Below are 12,658 nucleotides of genomic sequence, written 5' to 3'. Positions count from 1 at the left end.
TTGTTATAATCTCATTTGTCAGTTTTTGCTTTGATTACCTATGCTTTCCAGGTCTTACTAAATAAATGTTTGCCCAGACCAATATCCGGAAGCATTTCTCCAATGTTTTCTTATGGAGAGTGCTTAATTTTTACAATCTAACATGCTACAGCTTTTTCTTAGACTTAGTAATGAAATGTTTTTTTTTTTTTTTTTGAGACGGAGGCTCACTGTGTCACCAGGCTGGAGTGCAGTGGTGTGATCTGGGCTCACTGCAACCTCTGCCTCCTGGTTTCAAGTGATTCTCCTGCCTCAGCCTCCCGAGTAGCTGGGACTACAGGCATGTGCCACCATACCCGTCTAATTTTTTGTATTTTTAGTAGAGACGGGGTTTCACCATGTTGGCCAGGATGGTCTCAAACTCCAGACCTCATGATCCGCCCACCTTGGCCTCCCAAAGTGCTGAGATTACAGGCGTGAGCCACCGCACCCAGCCGAAATGGTTTTTTATAGTCAACTAGTGACCTGCAATAACTGAGGATCCAAAATTTATGAGGAATTCTATTGCATGTGGTAGAAAAAAGAAAAAGTTTTGGGTCACAAGTGTGTCTTGGAGTGTGTGTGTGCCCTCTCAAGTGTGTTTGTAAAGGATACATGCAATATGGGTATTGTTGAGGCTAGAAGGAAGTAGTATGGATGGGAATGTTTTGAAAAACATGGAGGTAAAATATGTCACTGCTTTCTTTAATAGTCATATTTGTGCTGCATAGTGTGAATGCTCAGGAAACTTACAATCTTAGTTAAGAAGACAAAAATAGAAAAATTATGAGACCAGTTATTACAACAGTAAGACACGTGAAATATTAAAAAATGCAAATTGGGAAAAATAGGATATAGAACAAAGGAAGAAGCTGATTAAGGTTAGGTTAACTAAGGAAGGCACCCTTTGACTAGAACTCAAGTTCAGTTTACGGTTGTCTACTTGCACAGAGATTAAAATAATTCCTTAAATTATTAGAATTGTGTTTTAAGAGTTTTGCCTTTGGCCAGGTACGGTGTCTCATGCCTGTAATCCCAGCACTTTGAGAGGCCAAGGTGGGCAGATCACGAGGTCAGGAGTTTGAGATCAGCCTGGCCAGCATGCTGAAACCCCATCTCTACTAAAAATACAAAAAATTAGCCAGGCATAGTGGCGCCTACCTGTAATCCCAGCTACTCGGGAGGCTGAGGCAGGAGAATTGCTTGAACCTGGGTGGTGGAGGTTGCAGTGAGCCGAGATCGTACCACTGCACTCCAGCTTGGGTGACAGAGCGAGACTCTGTCTCAAAAAGAAAAAAAGGAGTTTTGCCTTTGCCTGTGGCATACATGTGAGTTTTAAACTTTGAGTATTTGGCTAAAATGCTTATTGGAAAAAATGAGGATTCGTGTGTACATAGTTTGTGTATTTATTAACATACGTATTTCTAGCATATCTTTATGTATTGTATAAGTAATTAGTAGTTTTTATAGGTGTTGTTTTAAAGAAAGGAACTCTGAAGTGACTTTAATTTTCCAGGTATATTAGGAGCCTTAAGACTTAAAGATGTATTTAGTTTATTTAAGGAATATGTTAGCTGTCTCTTATTTTTCTTTAGCTCTTGTATTTAAGATTTAAAGACTCCCTTTTGAGATTTTTGTGGAAAATGAAAATGAAAAAATAAGAAAACCATAATTTGGCAGAAAATTCATTTAAAAAAAACCCCCTTATTTATTGATGAGTATTGTTATGCTTTCTCTTCTAATTAGAACTAGGTTATCTTCTACTTTTCATGAAATTAAGATATTGATTTTAAAAATATTTATCATTCTTTAATATCCCTTTTAAGTTTTAGGTCATATTTATTTTCTCATATATTCTTTTAAATTTGGGCTATTTCCTTTATGGTTTGCCCTAGTTTCCCATTTTTATGTCATTCAAGGACATTATATGGTAATTTCTTGAGTGATTTTTCTATTCTTTTTATTTTTCTAGTGAGGTAAAATAATTTTTCCTCAGGAATATTGAGTTATTTTGATTTAAAATTATTTGTTTGCTGGTCCTATTTACTTTGTTTAAGTCTTTTTTTTTTTTTTTTTAAGATGGAGTCTTGCTCATTTGCCCAGGCTGGAGTGCAGTGGTACGATCTCGGCTCACTGCAAGCTCCTCCTCCTGGGTTCATGCCATTCTCCTGCCTCAGCCTCCAGAGTAGTTGGGACTGCAGGCGCCCGCCACCACGCCTGGCTAATTTTTTTTTGTATTTTTAGTAGAGACGGGGTTTCACTATGTTAGCCAGGATGGTCTGGATCTTCTGACCTCATGATCCACCCACCTCAGCCTCCCAAAGTGCTGGGATTACAGGCGTGAGCCACCGCGCCCTGCCTTAAGTCTTTTTTAAAATTCATTTTTATTTGTAGTTTTATATAGTGGAGTACAAGTGCAGATTTCTTACATGTAGTATTGTATAGTGGGGAAGTCTGGGCATTTAATATACCCATTACCTGAATAGTGAACATTGTAGCTAACAGGTAATTTTTCAACCTTCACCCCTCACCCACCCTGCCACTTTTTGTATCTCCAATGTCTACTATAAATCTTAACATTCTTAAGTCCTTCTTATTTAAAATTTTTTTTACTGTTTTAATCTCTTCATGAGAATAAAAATTAAGAACATCTTTTCTTCCCTTCCTGTGTTAAGAATTATTTCCCTTTAGAAATTTATTTGGTAATATTTGCCAGATTATTTTCTACATAAGCTGTTAATTTTTTAAATGAATTTTTATTTTTTTACAAGTCAGAAAAGAATATGGTTCATATTAAGTAAGTATTATTGTAATGGACATTTGGATTTTGTTCCTTTTTAACTCTGTGATGGTGTTCTGGGAAGTGTGTTGAACTAGACAAATGTATATGTGTAGTGGAGCAGTTCAGTTTTTTTTAATGACAGTCTAAGTGTTGGGCTACTCTGGCCTCCATCCTCCTTCCCTATCCCCCTGTCTGTTTCTTAGTACATTCTTTCAACTAATGTTTTAAAATAAAAGGGATGTTTTATTTTAAAAATAATACGAAAAAGGAGTATAATTTTATTCTTTTCAGGCCAACTTTATATTTCATAAAATTAATTCATAATGTAAATTTAAAATTTACATCACTGATTTATAATATCATCATTTCATTCAAAACTTACATGTGGGCCAGGCACAGTGACTCACACGTGTAACCTCAGCACTTTGGGAGGCCAAGGCGGGCAGATCACTTGAGGTCAGGAGTTTCAGACCAGCCTGGCCAACATGGCGAAAGCCCGTCTCCACTAAAAATCCAAAAATTAACCCAGTGTGGTGGTGGGTGCCTGTAATCCCAGCTACTCAGGAGGCAGAGGCAGGAGAATTGCTTCAACCTGGGAGCCAGAGGTTGCAGTGAGCTGAGATGGAGCCACTGCACTCCAGCCTGGATGACAGAGCAAGACTCTGTCTCAAAAAAAAAAAAAAAAGAAAAGAAAAGTTATATGTGAATAAATTGTCTTTTTTTTTTTTAAACAGATAAAAAATTTGGAGTAAAGGCTAGAATTAATGGGGCTCTGAATATAACCCTGAATTTGGTCAAGCAGAATTTGCAGAATCATCGCTTGGTTCTACCTTGCCTTCAGCTTTTACGAGTATATTCTGCCAACTGTGAGTATTTAGGTGGCTTTTAGTTAACTCAGTGTTGTAAAGTTACACAAAAAGAATTTTAAAGTATCCTGATTCTGTAAACCTCTGATATTTGTGAAAAAGGAAAGAGAAGATTTAATATGGCTCATTTTAACTCTTGACTCCAACCACAACAAAAGTGATGTGGGGTAAGGTTAAGTTGGTCTGTGCATGGTGGCTCATGCCTGTAATCCCAGCACTTTGGGAGGCCAAGGCGGGCGGATCACCTGAGGTCAGGAGTTTGAGACCAGCCTGACCGACATGGGGAAACTCTGTCTCTAATAAAAATACAAAAATTAGCTGGGCATGGTGGTGGGCGCCTAATCCTGACTATTCGAGAGGCTGAGGTAGGAGAATCATTTGAACCTGGGAAGTGGAGGTTGCAATGAGCTGAGATTGTGCCATTGCACTCCAGCCTGGGTGATAGAGCAAGACTCCGTCTCAACCAAAAAAAAAAAAAGGTTAAGTTGATAAAACCTTGAACATTCTAACTAATTTCCCCAATTTATAAAGGATAGGAGTGAGGAGGATGACTAGGCAGCCTGTAGAAAAGATGTGGAAAAATATGAGGGTATTGGTAGCTGGAAAAACTCCTGTGCCTCTTTAGACTGTCACAGATGAGAGGAGAAAGCCTAGAAGGAAAGGATGCAGTAGCATAGTCACCTGGAGCTAATTCTCTTCAGCAATCAATAGGGAAGTAGCAGAACTGAAAATAACTAGTATGGGAACCTCTGAGAAGCTAGAGAGAAGAGGGATCACAGAGAGACAGACTCAGATAAAATGTCTCCCAAAACACACACTCTCACTAACACGAGGTTCCACGCATGAGGTGTGGATTTTTTTTTCTATTCTCTGATTGCAGAATTGAAGTGGTTAATGAAAGAACCTAAGATTGAATTGCAGAATATATGTTATTGCAGAATATCATTGCAAAATAATGATAGAGTGCTAGATATGTGTGTATATTGCGTATATACATATATGTAATATATAAACATACATAAGCTTATGTATATGTCTCTGTGTGTGTATATCAGTACCTTTAAAATATGGCTAAAGGTGTGCTCTGTGGAAAACAGCTTAGAACACTTAAATAACTAACATGTAATTAAAAAGAACATAAGGAAACAAATGAATTAGATATCTAACCAATGAAGTTAAGAACAGAGAAATAAACACCAGTAAAGTCAAGAAATGAAATAGTAAAGGTAAAAGGAAAAATATGCATTAGAAAATAGAAAATCAGTTGATTTAAAAAATAAAACTGTATTGGATTAAAAATAAAATACACTGGTACAGTCGCACATGGCTGTAATCCCAGCACTTCAGAGGCTAGGCAGAAGGACCGCTTGAGGCCAGGAGTTTGCAACCAGCCTGGGCAACATAGTGAGATGCCATTTCTACAAAAAAAAAAAAAAAGGAAAAAATTGGCTAGTTGTGGTGATGTGTGCCTGCAGTCTCAGCTACTTAGGAAGCTAAGGTGGGAGGATTTCTTGAGCCCAGGAGGTTGAGGCTGCAGTGAGCCATGACTGCACCACTGCATTCCAGCTTGGGCAACACAGCAAGACCCTGTCTCAAAAACAACAACAATGCAACAAAAACCCCCAAATGTAAAAATAAAACAGCTAAACCACCAAATACTTCAATCAAGGTCAAAGGAATACAGTATAGACATGAAATTAGAAGGGATAACGGAGTAATAAGCAGAGAAAATTAAGATCATCCTACGAAATATTAGGAGCTACATTTTTGGTGGCATTTTATTGGATTAACCAATAGAAGGCTAGCAGATGGCTTATCTATAATTTAAAAATTGTTTATTAAACAATTTTCTTTTAGAGACAGGGTCTTGCTATACATCTCAGGCTGGCTTTGAACTCTTGGCCTTAAGTGATCCTCCTGCTTCAGCCTCCCAAGCAGCTAAGACTACAGGCACATGCCATTGTCCCCGGTTCTACAATATATTTAATAACATCTGTTCAGAATTAAAAATGTTTAGCACAGTTTTCTGGTTAGGTAATTCCATATTAAATACTGAAATTGTTCCATCTTTTTCCCTGCTACACTTGCTTTAATTAAAGTCCTCATTACCTGTTACCTAGACCATAGCCTCCTAATGTGTCTTTCAAAACCAGCTTCCTCAGAGTTCTTTGAATTCTGACCTATTTATTTAAAATTCACATCTGATATGTTCCTTTTGCGTGATTCCCCATAGTCAAAAGAATTAACAACTTCTAGGGCCCTTCATAATTTCTCATCTTTTTCCACCTCATCTTCCTATTTGTGTATCTTTTCTTGATACTCTGTGTTTAACATTATGTAACTGCTCACATTGTGATGTTCATTGTCTTCGTTCTGTTGTTTGTATTATTCCTGTGTCCAGAGCCACATCTACCCCTTTACCTCAACTCCTGCCCTAACTAACTACTACTCACTTTTAAAGACTGAGCCTAGGCATCATTTTCTCCAGAAATGTCTGTGTCTCACTCTGAATTAGGAACTTCTCAATGGTGTAATCCAAATAGTCTACAACTCTTGATCTATTTTGAAAGTAATTTAGTAATTATTTGTTTATTGTTTCTGTCATTCTCTCTACACTTTGTTCTTTGAGGTCAGAGATTTTATTCTTGTTTCGGAATCCCCATAACCTGGTGTTCAGTGAGGTTCACTAAATTTATTAGAGAAATATGGAGTAACTGAAGAATTTTTTTTATAATAGTGTTTTTTTTTTTTTTTGCATATAACTCGTTTCAGAATTTCCCTGCACTTTCCATAACAAAGCAAAAACAAAAAACACTATTTCTTCATGTGGTTAGCTTAGATGGACTTTAAGGTGACTTGAGTTGACATTTACTAAACAATTTGTATATGTTTTTGCCTATGTATCACTAAATATACACATTTTTGGTTGTCAAACCTTAAAATAATTTTGCATCTCTTTCTCCCCCTCTCAGCTGTGAATTCAGTATCCTTAGGGAAAAATGGAGTTGTGGAACTGATGTTTAAAATCATTGGACCATTTAGTAAGAAGAATTCCAGTCTTATAAAGTGAGTAAATGTTTTGAATGTAAACATAGGTATAGCCTTTGTTACTCTGGGCCTCATTATCTTGATATGTACAATGAGCAGGTTGAATTAAATTGTCTCCAGGGTTATTTCATTTCTTAGTTCTTAAATAATGATTTTATCATGATAAAGATTTTCTTTAGTATAAAATTTAATCTTCACAAATATCTCAAAATTGGACAGTTTTGACTTCATTGAATATAATGTTTATAGTAACTTAGACTGAACATTTCTAGATACTGTAAAAGGAAAAAAGATTATCTATAGAGTATTCATTCAGAAACATTTATTGAGTGCCTACTATATTTCTCACCCAATTTTACAATCTTGTAATGACTTTTTCATTCTTATGAATACCTGAACAATCTTAAATTGATACATTTCTATTTTGTCAAAATCACATCATTCTTTTTCCCCCATCCTGAGATGTGTGTGTGTGTGTGTGTATGTATGTGTGTATATATATATATACACACACATATGTATGTATATGTATATATATATATATACATACACACACACACATATGTATGTATGTATGTATTTTTATTCATTCCTAGGCCTTTCAGCCTCAGAAAATGAAAGCCATGTCTCATTTATTGGTTACAGTTTAATATTTTCTTAAGCCATTTTAGAGGTCTTTCTTTAAAATTTTTTTTATTGTGGAATTTTTAAAACATACATAAAATAGAGTTTATATTAAACTGATTATGTTGAGTTATATTAATTACTTGTTGTGTTTAACAATTCTGAACATTCCACCATTTTTGTTTCATTTGTTTCCACTCCACACTTTTGTTTGTTTGTTTTTCCTGGGGTACTTTTAAGAAATCTCAGGTATTTTATATATACATAAATGTGTGTGTATTTCTATAAGCAGATCCTAGATATTTTCTCTTGGATTATTTTCTTTGAATACTATCATTTATTTTCTAAATACCTCAGTATATAATTCTACTAAATAAGGACTTAAAAATAACCAGAATACTACAATCATAGCCAACAAAATTATTAATTTCTTTTTTTTTTTGAAATGGAGTCTCTCTCTGTTGCCTAGGCTGGAGTGCAGTGGCATGATCATGGCTCACTGTAGCCTCAAATTCCTAGGCTCAAGTGATGCTCCCACCTCTCCCTCCTGATACTTACTTAATACAATCTAAAATCTGGTCTGTTTGATGTTCTCCAGTTGTCTCAAAATAGCCCCTTTTTAGTTGGTTTGTTTGAATCAGAATCCAAACAAGATACATACATTATTCTTCATTATATTTAGGAAATTTCCACGCCTACACAAATGTAGAGAGGATAATATAATGAACTCTGATGTACCTGTTACCCAGTTGTACTATCAAAAATCTGTCATTTTAATTTTATTTTTCTTTCTGTTTTTCTTTTTTCCCAGCGTATTTTAAAGCAGATATCAGCCATTATATTTGATCTGTAAATTCTTTAATATGATCACTGTCAATTACAGATCTTTTCTCTTTTAGTGTTACCACAGTTGTCTTTTCTGTGCCCAACAATATTAACGGTAATTTCTTAATATCTGATATTTTCTGATTATCTAGGAAATGCTTTTTTTTTTTTTTTTTTTTTACAGTTGGCTTGCTTGTTCAGGGTTTCAATTAAGTCTATACATTATATTTGATTGATATGTCTCATAATCTTTTGAAATAAAAAAAAGTTTCCCTGTTTTTTGGTTTTGTTTTATTTGTTGAAGGACTTCAGTGATAGGTCTTTTAAAATGTCACACGTTCTGGCTTACAATGACTATATCCTGAAGTTATTTAACATATGAGTATATCCCTTACATTTTCTGTAGACTGATAAAACTGTGGCTTGATTAGATTTGGGGTTCCGGTTTGTTTTTTCTGGTCAAAAATATTTCATAGGTGGAGCTGGCAACTTTGTTTTATGTCACTTAAGATAATTGAGTTGAGGTTATCTACCCATTAGAAATGTCCCCATCCACTTTTCACTTAGTGATTTAGCAGTCATTCATGACATTGCCTGTATCTGTTATTTCATTAGTGGTTGGAAAATAATAACTTATCTAGTTTTATTTTTTTCCTGTGTTTATTAGCTGTGAATCTTTTGTAATGAAGAACTTGTCCACATGAACTATTTGATTTGACTTTACTCTTAAATAGGGTTCAGGACATTTCCAGTGTTTTCACCCTTTCTTAATAAGGGTCAAATATTTTAAAATATTTTGGGAGCTTACTTGCACATATAACTATTTATTAAATATTATTTGGTGGGATGACAACATAGTTACAGCTGTGTAAGAATTATACACAATCCCAGAGTATCTGATGAAATGTAACAAAGCAAACAAAATGTTTGTATCACAATCAGTAACACAGAATATTGGTGTCTTATGGTGGTTTAGAGTGGGCTCTGCAGACAGACAGACTTGGATTTGCATGTTAGCTCTATCATTTACTGGCCCAGGATACAAGTAAGTTACTTAATTTATTATGCCCCAGTTTCCTGTCTGTAAAATGGTAATAATATTTAGCACCTCTATTATAAGGTTGTAATGATATGATTCCTGTAATTAGCACAATGCCTGTATTAATGTAATACAGTTTAGATAAGCAATGTAGTAGTGTGTGTATGAATGATTCCTAGCTAACACTAAAAGTACATTAGTTATGCTTTTATTTATTTGCTGTTTCTCCCTTTAATCGGTACTGCATTTTATAATTTATTTTTTATATAATGGCCATGATCTCCTACTTAAGATGTACTTTATGCTCTATTATAACCAAGTTTTCAAATCTAATATAAAATGTTTCCAGGGGAAATGAAATGGAGCATTTCAAAAGGATCTTTATAATATACCACATGGGGTATATCCAAAACCTTATGGAAATCAGTGGATCTAAAACATCAGAGAAAAGATGAATTATTCATTATTTTTCTATTTCTACTTTAAAAAGGAAAAATAATCTTTTACTTTATTTTTACTTTAAAAAGAACAAGCCATTCATTGACCAAACTTGCTATATCTTGATCTCTTATCATTTTTAGTAATCTGAGGGTCTCTCCTCTAATTAACTAAAAACCTCAGACATCTAACGCTTTCTGTTGTATTTCTTCCTCCCTTTAAACAATGCTCCACATTTAATGGGAAGACGATTGAGGAAGAGTTGTATTTGGAGGGTTATGCTTCCTCTCCTTTTTAATTTTAGGTTTTGGATTTAAAACTGTTAATCTAGAAGGAAGCAACTCAGGAGGTTATTTTAACTGTATCTTTTTGAGTTTCCCCATAGGTTTGGAAGTCATTGCAAGGACTGACCCACAATTGAAAGTAGATGTCACTTCATTAGTACCTGGGGACTTAAGCTTTTTTTCCTTCACATCTCCTAAATCTAAGCCACAGACTACTTTTTGAATTATTGTTGCTTGTAGTGTTCTTTGTGGAAATATGAAGACTGGAAAAATATATGAGGAAGTATAAATTATTTATACTGAGAAATTTTAATTAATTAACTGCAAACTATGCATTTCAATAAATCTAACATTTTAAAATTCTTTTGTAACATTAATTTACTCTGGCTTATAAGTGTTATAGAATTTCAGAAATTTCTTTGTGGTAAAGTTCTAAAAATAACTCTTAAATAACATTTGGTAAAAATTTACAAATGACTTTGCACCAAACTTGACTATATCTTTTAATCTACTGGAAATAATAAGAAACATACACAATGGGTGTTGCCATCCGAAAGAACTGGGTTCATATCCCAGCTTTCCAGTGTTGAAAAATAAACATCAACAGAAAAAAATGTTCTATTTTAGGATTAGAAACTGTCAGAAGCACTTTTATTTGGTTTAAACAGTTGTAAACAACTACCAGTAGGGAGAAAGAGTTTCTGAAAGTACTCTTAAGATTTTTACAATTTTGAATAAAGAATTAGCTGTAGAAAGGAAGGTCTTATGAGTTCATTGTAAGTGATTGCATGTAAGTTATTATATTAGTTTTCTAGGGCTGTCATAACAAAGTCCAATACTGAGTGGCTCAAAACAACAGAAATTTATTGTTTTATAGTTCCAGAGGCTGGAAATCCAAAATCAACTTGTCAGCAGGGCCATGCTCCCTCTGAAACCTGGAAGGGAGCATCCTTCCTTGCTTCTTCCTAGCTTTTGGTGGTTTGCTGGCAATCTTTGGTGTTCCTAGGCTTGCAGCCATAGCATTTCGGTTTTTGCCTCCATCATCACATGGCACTCTCCCCTTTTGTGTTTGTCTTCACATTGTCTTCTCTCTCCTTATAACAGCACCAGTCTGTTGTATTAAGGGCCCACCTACTCCAGTATGACCTTGCCTTAACTGGTTACATCTGCAATGACCATGTTTTCCAATAAGGTCATATTTGGAGGTATTGGGGGTTGGGACTTCAACATACCTTTTTGAACACAATTCAACCCATAACAGTGATTAACTGCATGTACTTAGCAGTAAGCACAGTTTGTGATCTTTCAGTGTGTTCTGTGTTAGCTGTGTCTTAACTTTGCATAGTTTGCATAGTCTTTCACAAAACTTGACATCTATGTGTATACATGGAAGTTAACGTTTTTGATGGATCATGGTAGTCTCGAATAAAAGTTGACAAAGACGGCTTCTTAGTAATGGTAAGAAACATATTACATTGAATGGTAAGTGGAGTCTGGTACTTTAGATAATACATGTAATGCAGTGAGTCTTGAGACCTTCTTAACATGATTAATCAGCAGATTGTTTAGTGCCTTGGGGAGTAAATATTTTGTCTCAGCTTTCTTAATCACTTTTTAAATAGAAGGGATTTATAACATGTAGAAATTAAACAGTAACCATAGGAAGAGGGGTTTACTTAGTTTCTGTTATATTAGATTGACTTCTGTTTTTAAAAATACGTTTCTGAGATGTAGTTGACATGATAAAATCTGTATATTCAAAGTGTACAGTTTGATGAGAATGGACATAGGCTGGGCTAAAGCCTTTAGGCTTGGGAGGCACAGTACTTCTAGGGTCCCATAAAAATGTTTTAATTTCTTTAAAAATCATATAAAAATGAACTTTAGGCTGAAGAAAATGTTTTCATTTGTGATATTAGTGCATTCATCTTTATACCAACACCAACACGGTTGTAAAATGCTATATGAATTTTAAATACTTTTTTGAAGGGAGGGGCCTATGAAGGCAAAGAAGTGTCTAGAGCCCATGAAAATCGTAATGTGGTCTTGGATATATGGCTAAACCTGTGAAAAACTATCACCACATCAAGCTAACATCTCTATCACCCCCAGAGGCTTTATTGTGCCCTTGGTAATTCTTCCCTTGCTTCTCCCCTTTGGCCCTAGCAGTCATGACAATGCCTTCTATTACTGTAGATTTGGTTACATGTAAGTTCAGGAATTTTATATGAATGGATTCATAGTGTGTGTACTCTTTTTTGTGGTGGGGTGGATCTGGCTTCTTCCATGTATCATGATTATTTATAGATTCACTTACGTTGCACATATCAAAAATTTATTCCTTTTTATTGTTGAGTAGTAGTCACAGTTATGTGGCTGTATTGTCATTTGTTTATTCATTCACCTCTTAATGGACATTTGGGTTTTTAGTTTTTGACTGTTACAAATAAAGCTGCTGTGAATGTTTATTTGGGTATATAAGCATTCACACACTTTTTATGGTCATATATTTTTTTATTTCTGCTGAATAGATATCTAGGAGTAGAATGGCTGGATCAATTGGTAGCTTTTCAAAAAAACTGTCTTTCTGCAATATGTTAGATCTTCCCTCTAGAACACGTGGAGTACTATTGTGATAAATGTTTTAATGTTTTCTCATGTTTATGTCAGATCTAGGTCTGTTTCAATTGTTTTTTTTTTTTTTCCCATCATTATGGGTCTTTTTTTCCTTGCT

The 12,658-nt window shown here is 34.8% G+C and overlaps 1 protein-coding gene across 9 annotated transcripts in view; it reads left to right on the top strand.

Moving 5' to 3' along the window:
• The window catches only part of AGTPBP1 (ATP/GTP binding carboxypeptidase 1), a 195,882-nt gene that overhangs the window by 65,532 nt on the left and 117,692 nt on the right, over positions 1–12,658 (top strand). For all 9 annotated transcript variants that reach the window (XM_034967480.3, XM_034967478.3, XM_034967479.2 and 6 more), the window contains 2 exons: positions 3,535–3,666; positions 6,639–6,732. In XM_034967480.3, coding sequence (XP_034823371.2) covers positions 3,535–3,666; positions 6,639–6,732 — 226 coding nt within the window. The remainder of the gene's footprint in view (positions 1–3,534; positions 3,667–6,638; positions 6,733–12,658) is intronic.

The sequence above is a fragment of the Pan paniscus genome, chromosome 11 (genome assembly GCF_029289425.2).
Source record: "Pan paniscus chromosome 11, NHGRI_mPanPan1-v2.0_pri, whole genome shotgun sequence".
Taxonomy (NCBI): Eukaryota; Metazoa; Chordata; class Mammalia; order Primates; family Hominidae; genus Pan; species Pan paniscus.
This window is presented reverse-complemented; position numbering and strand designations above follow the sequence as displayed.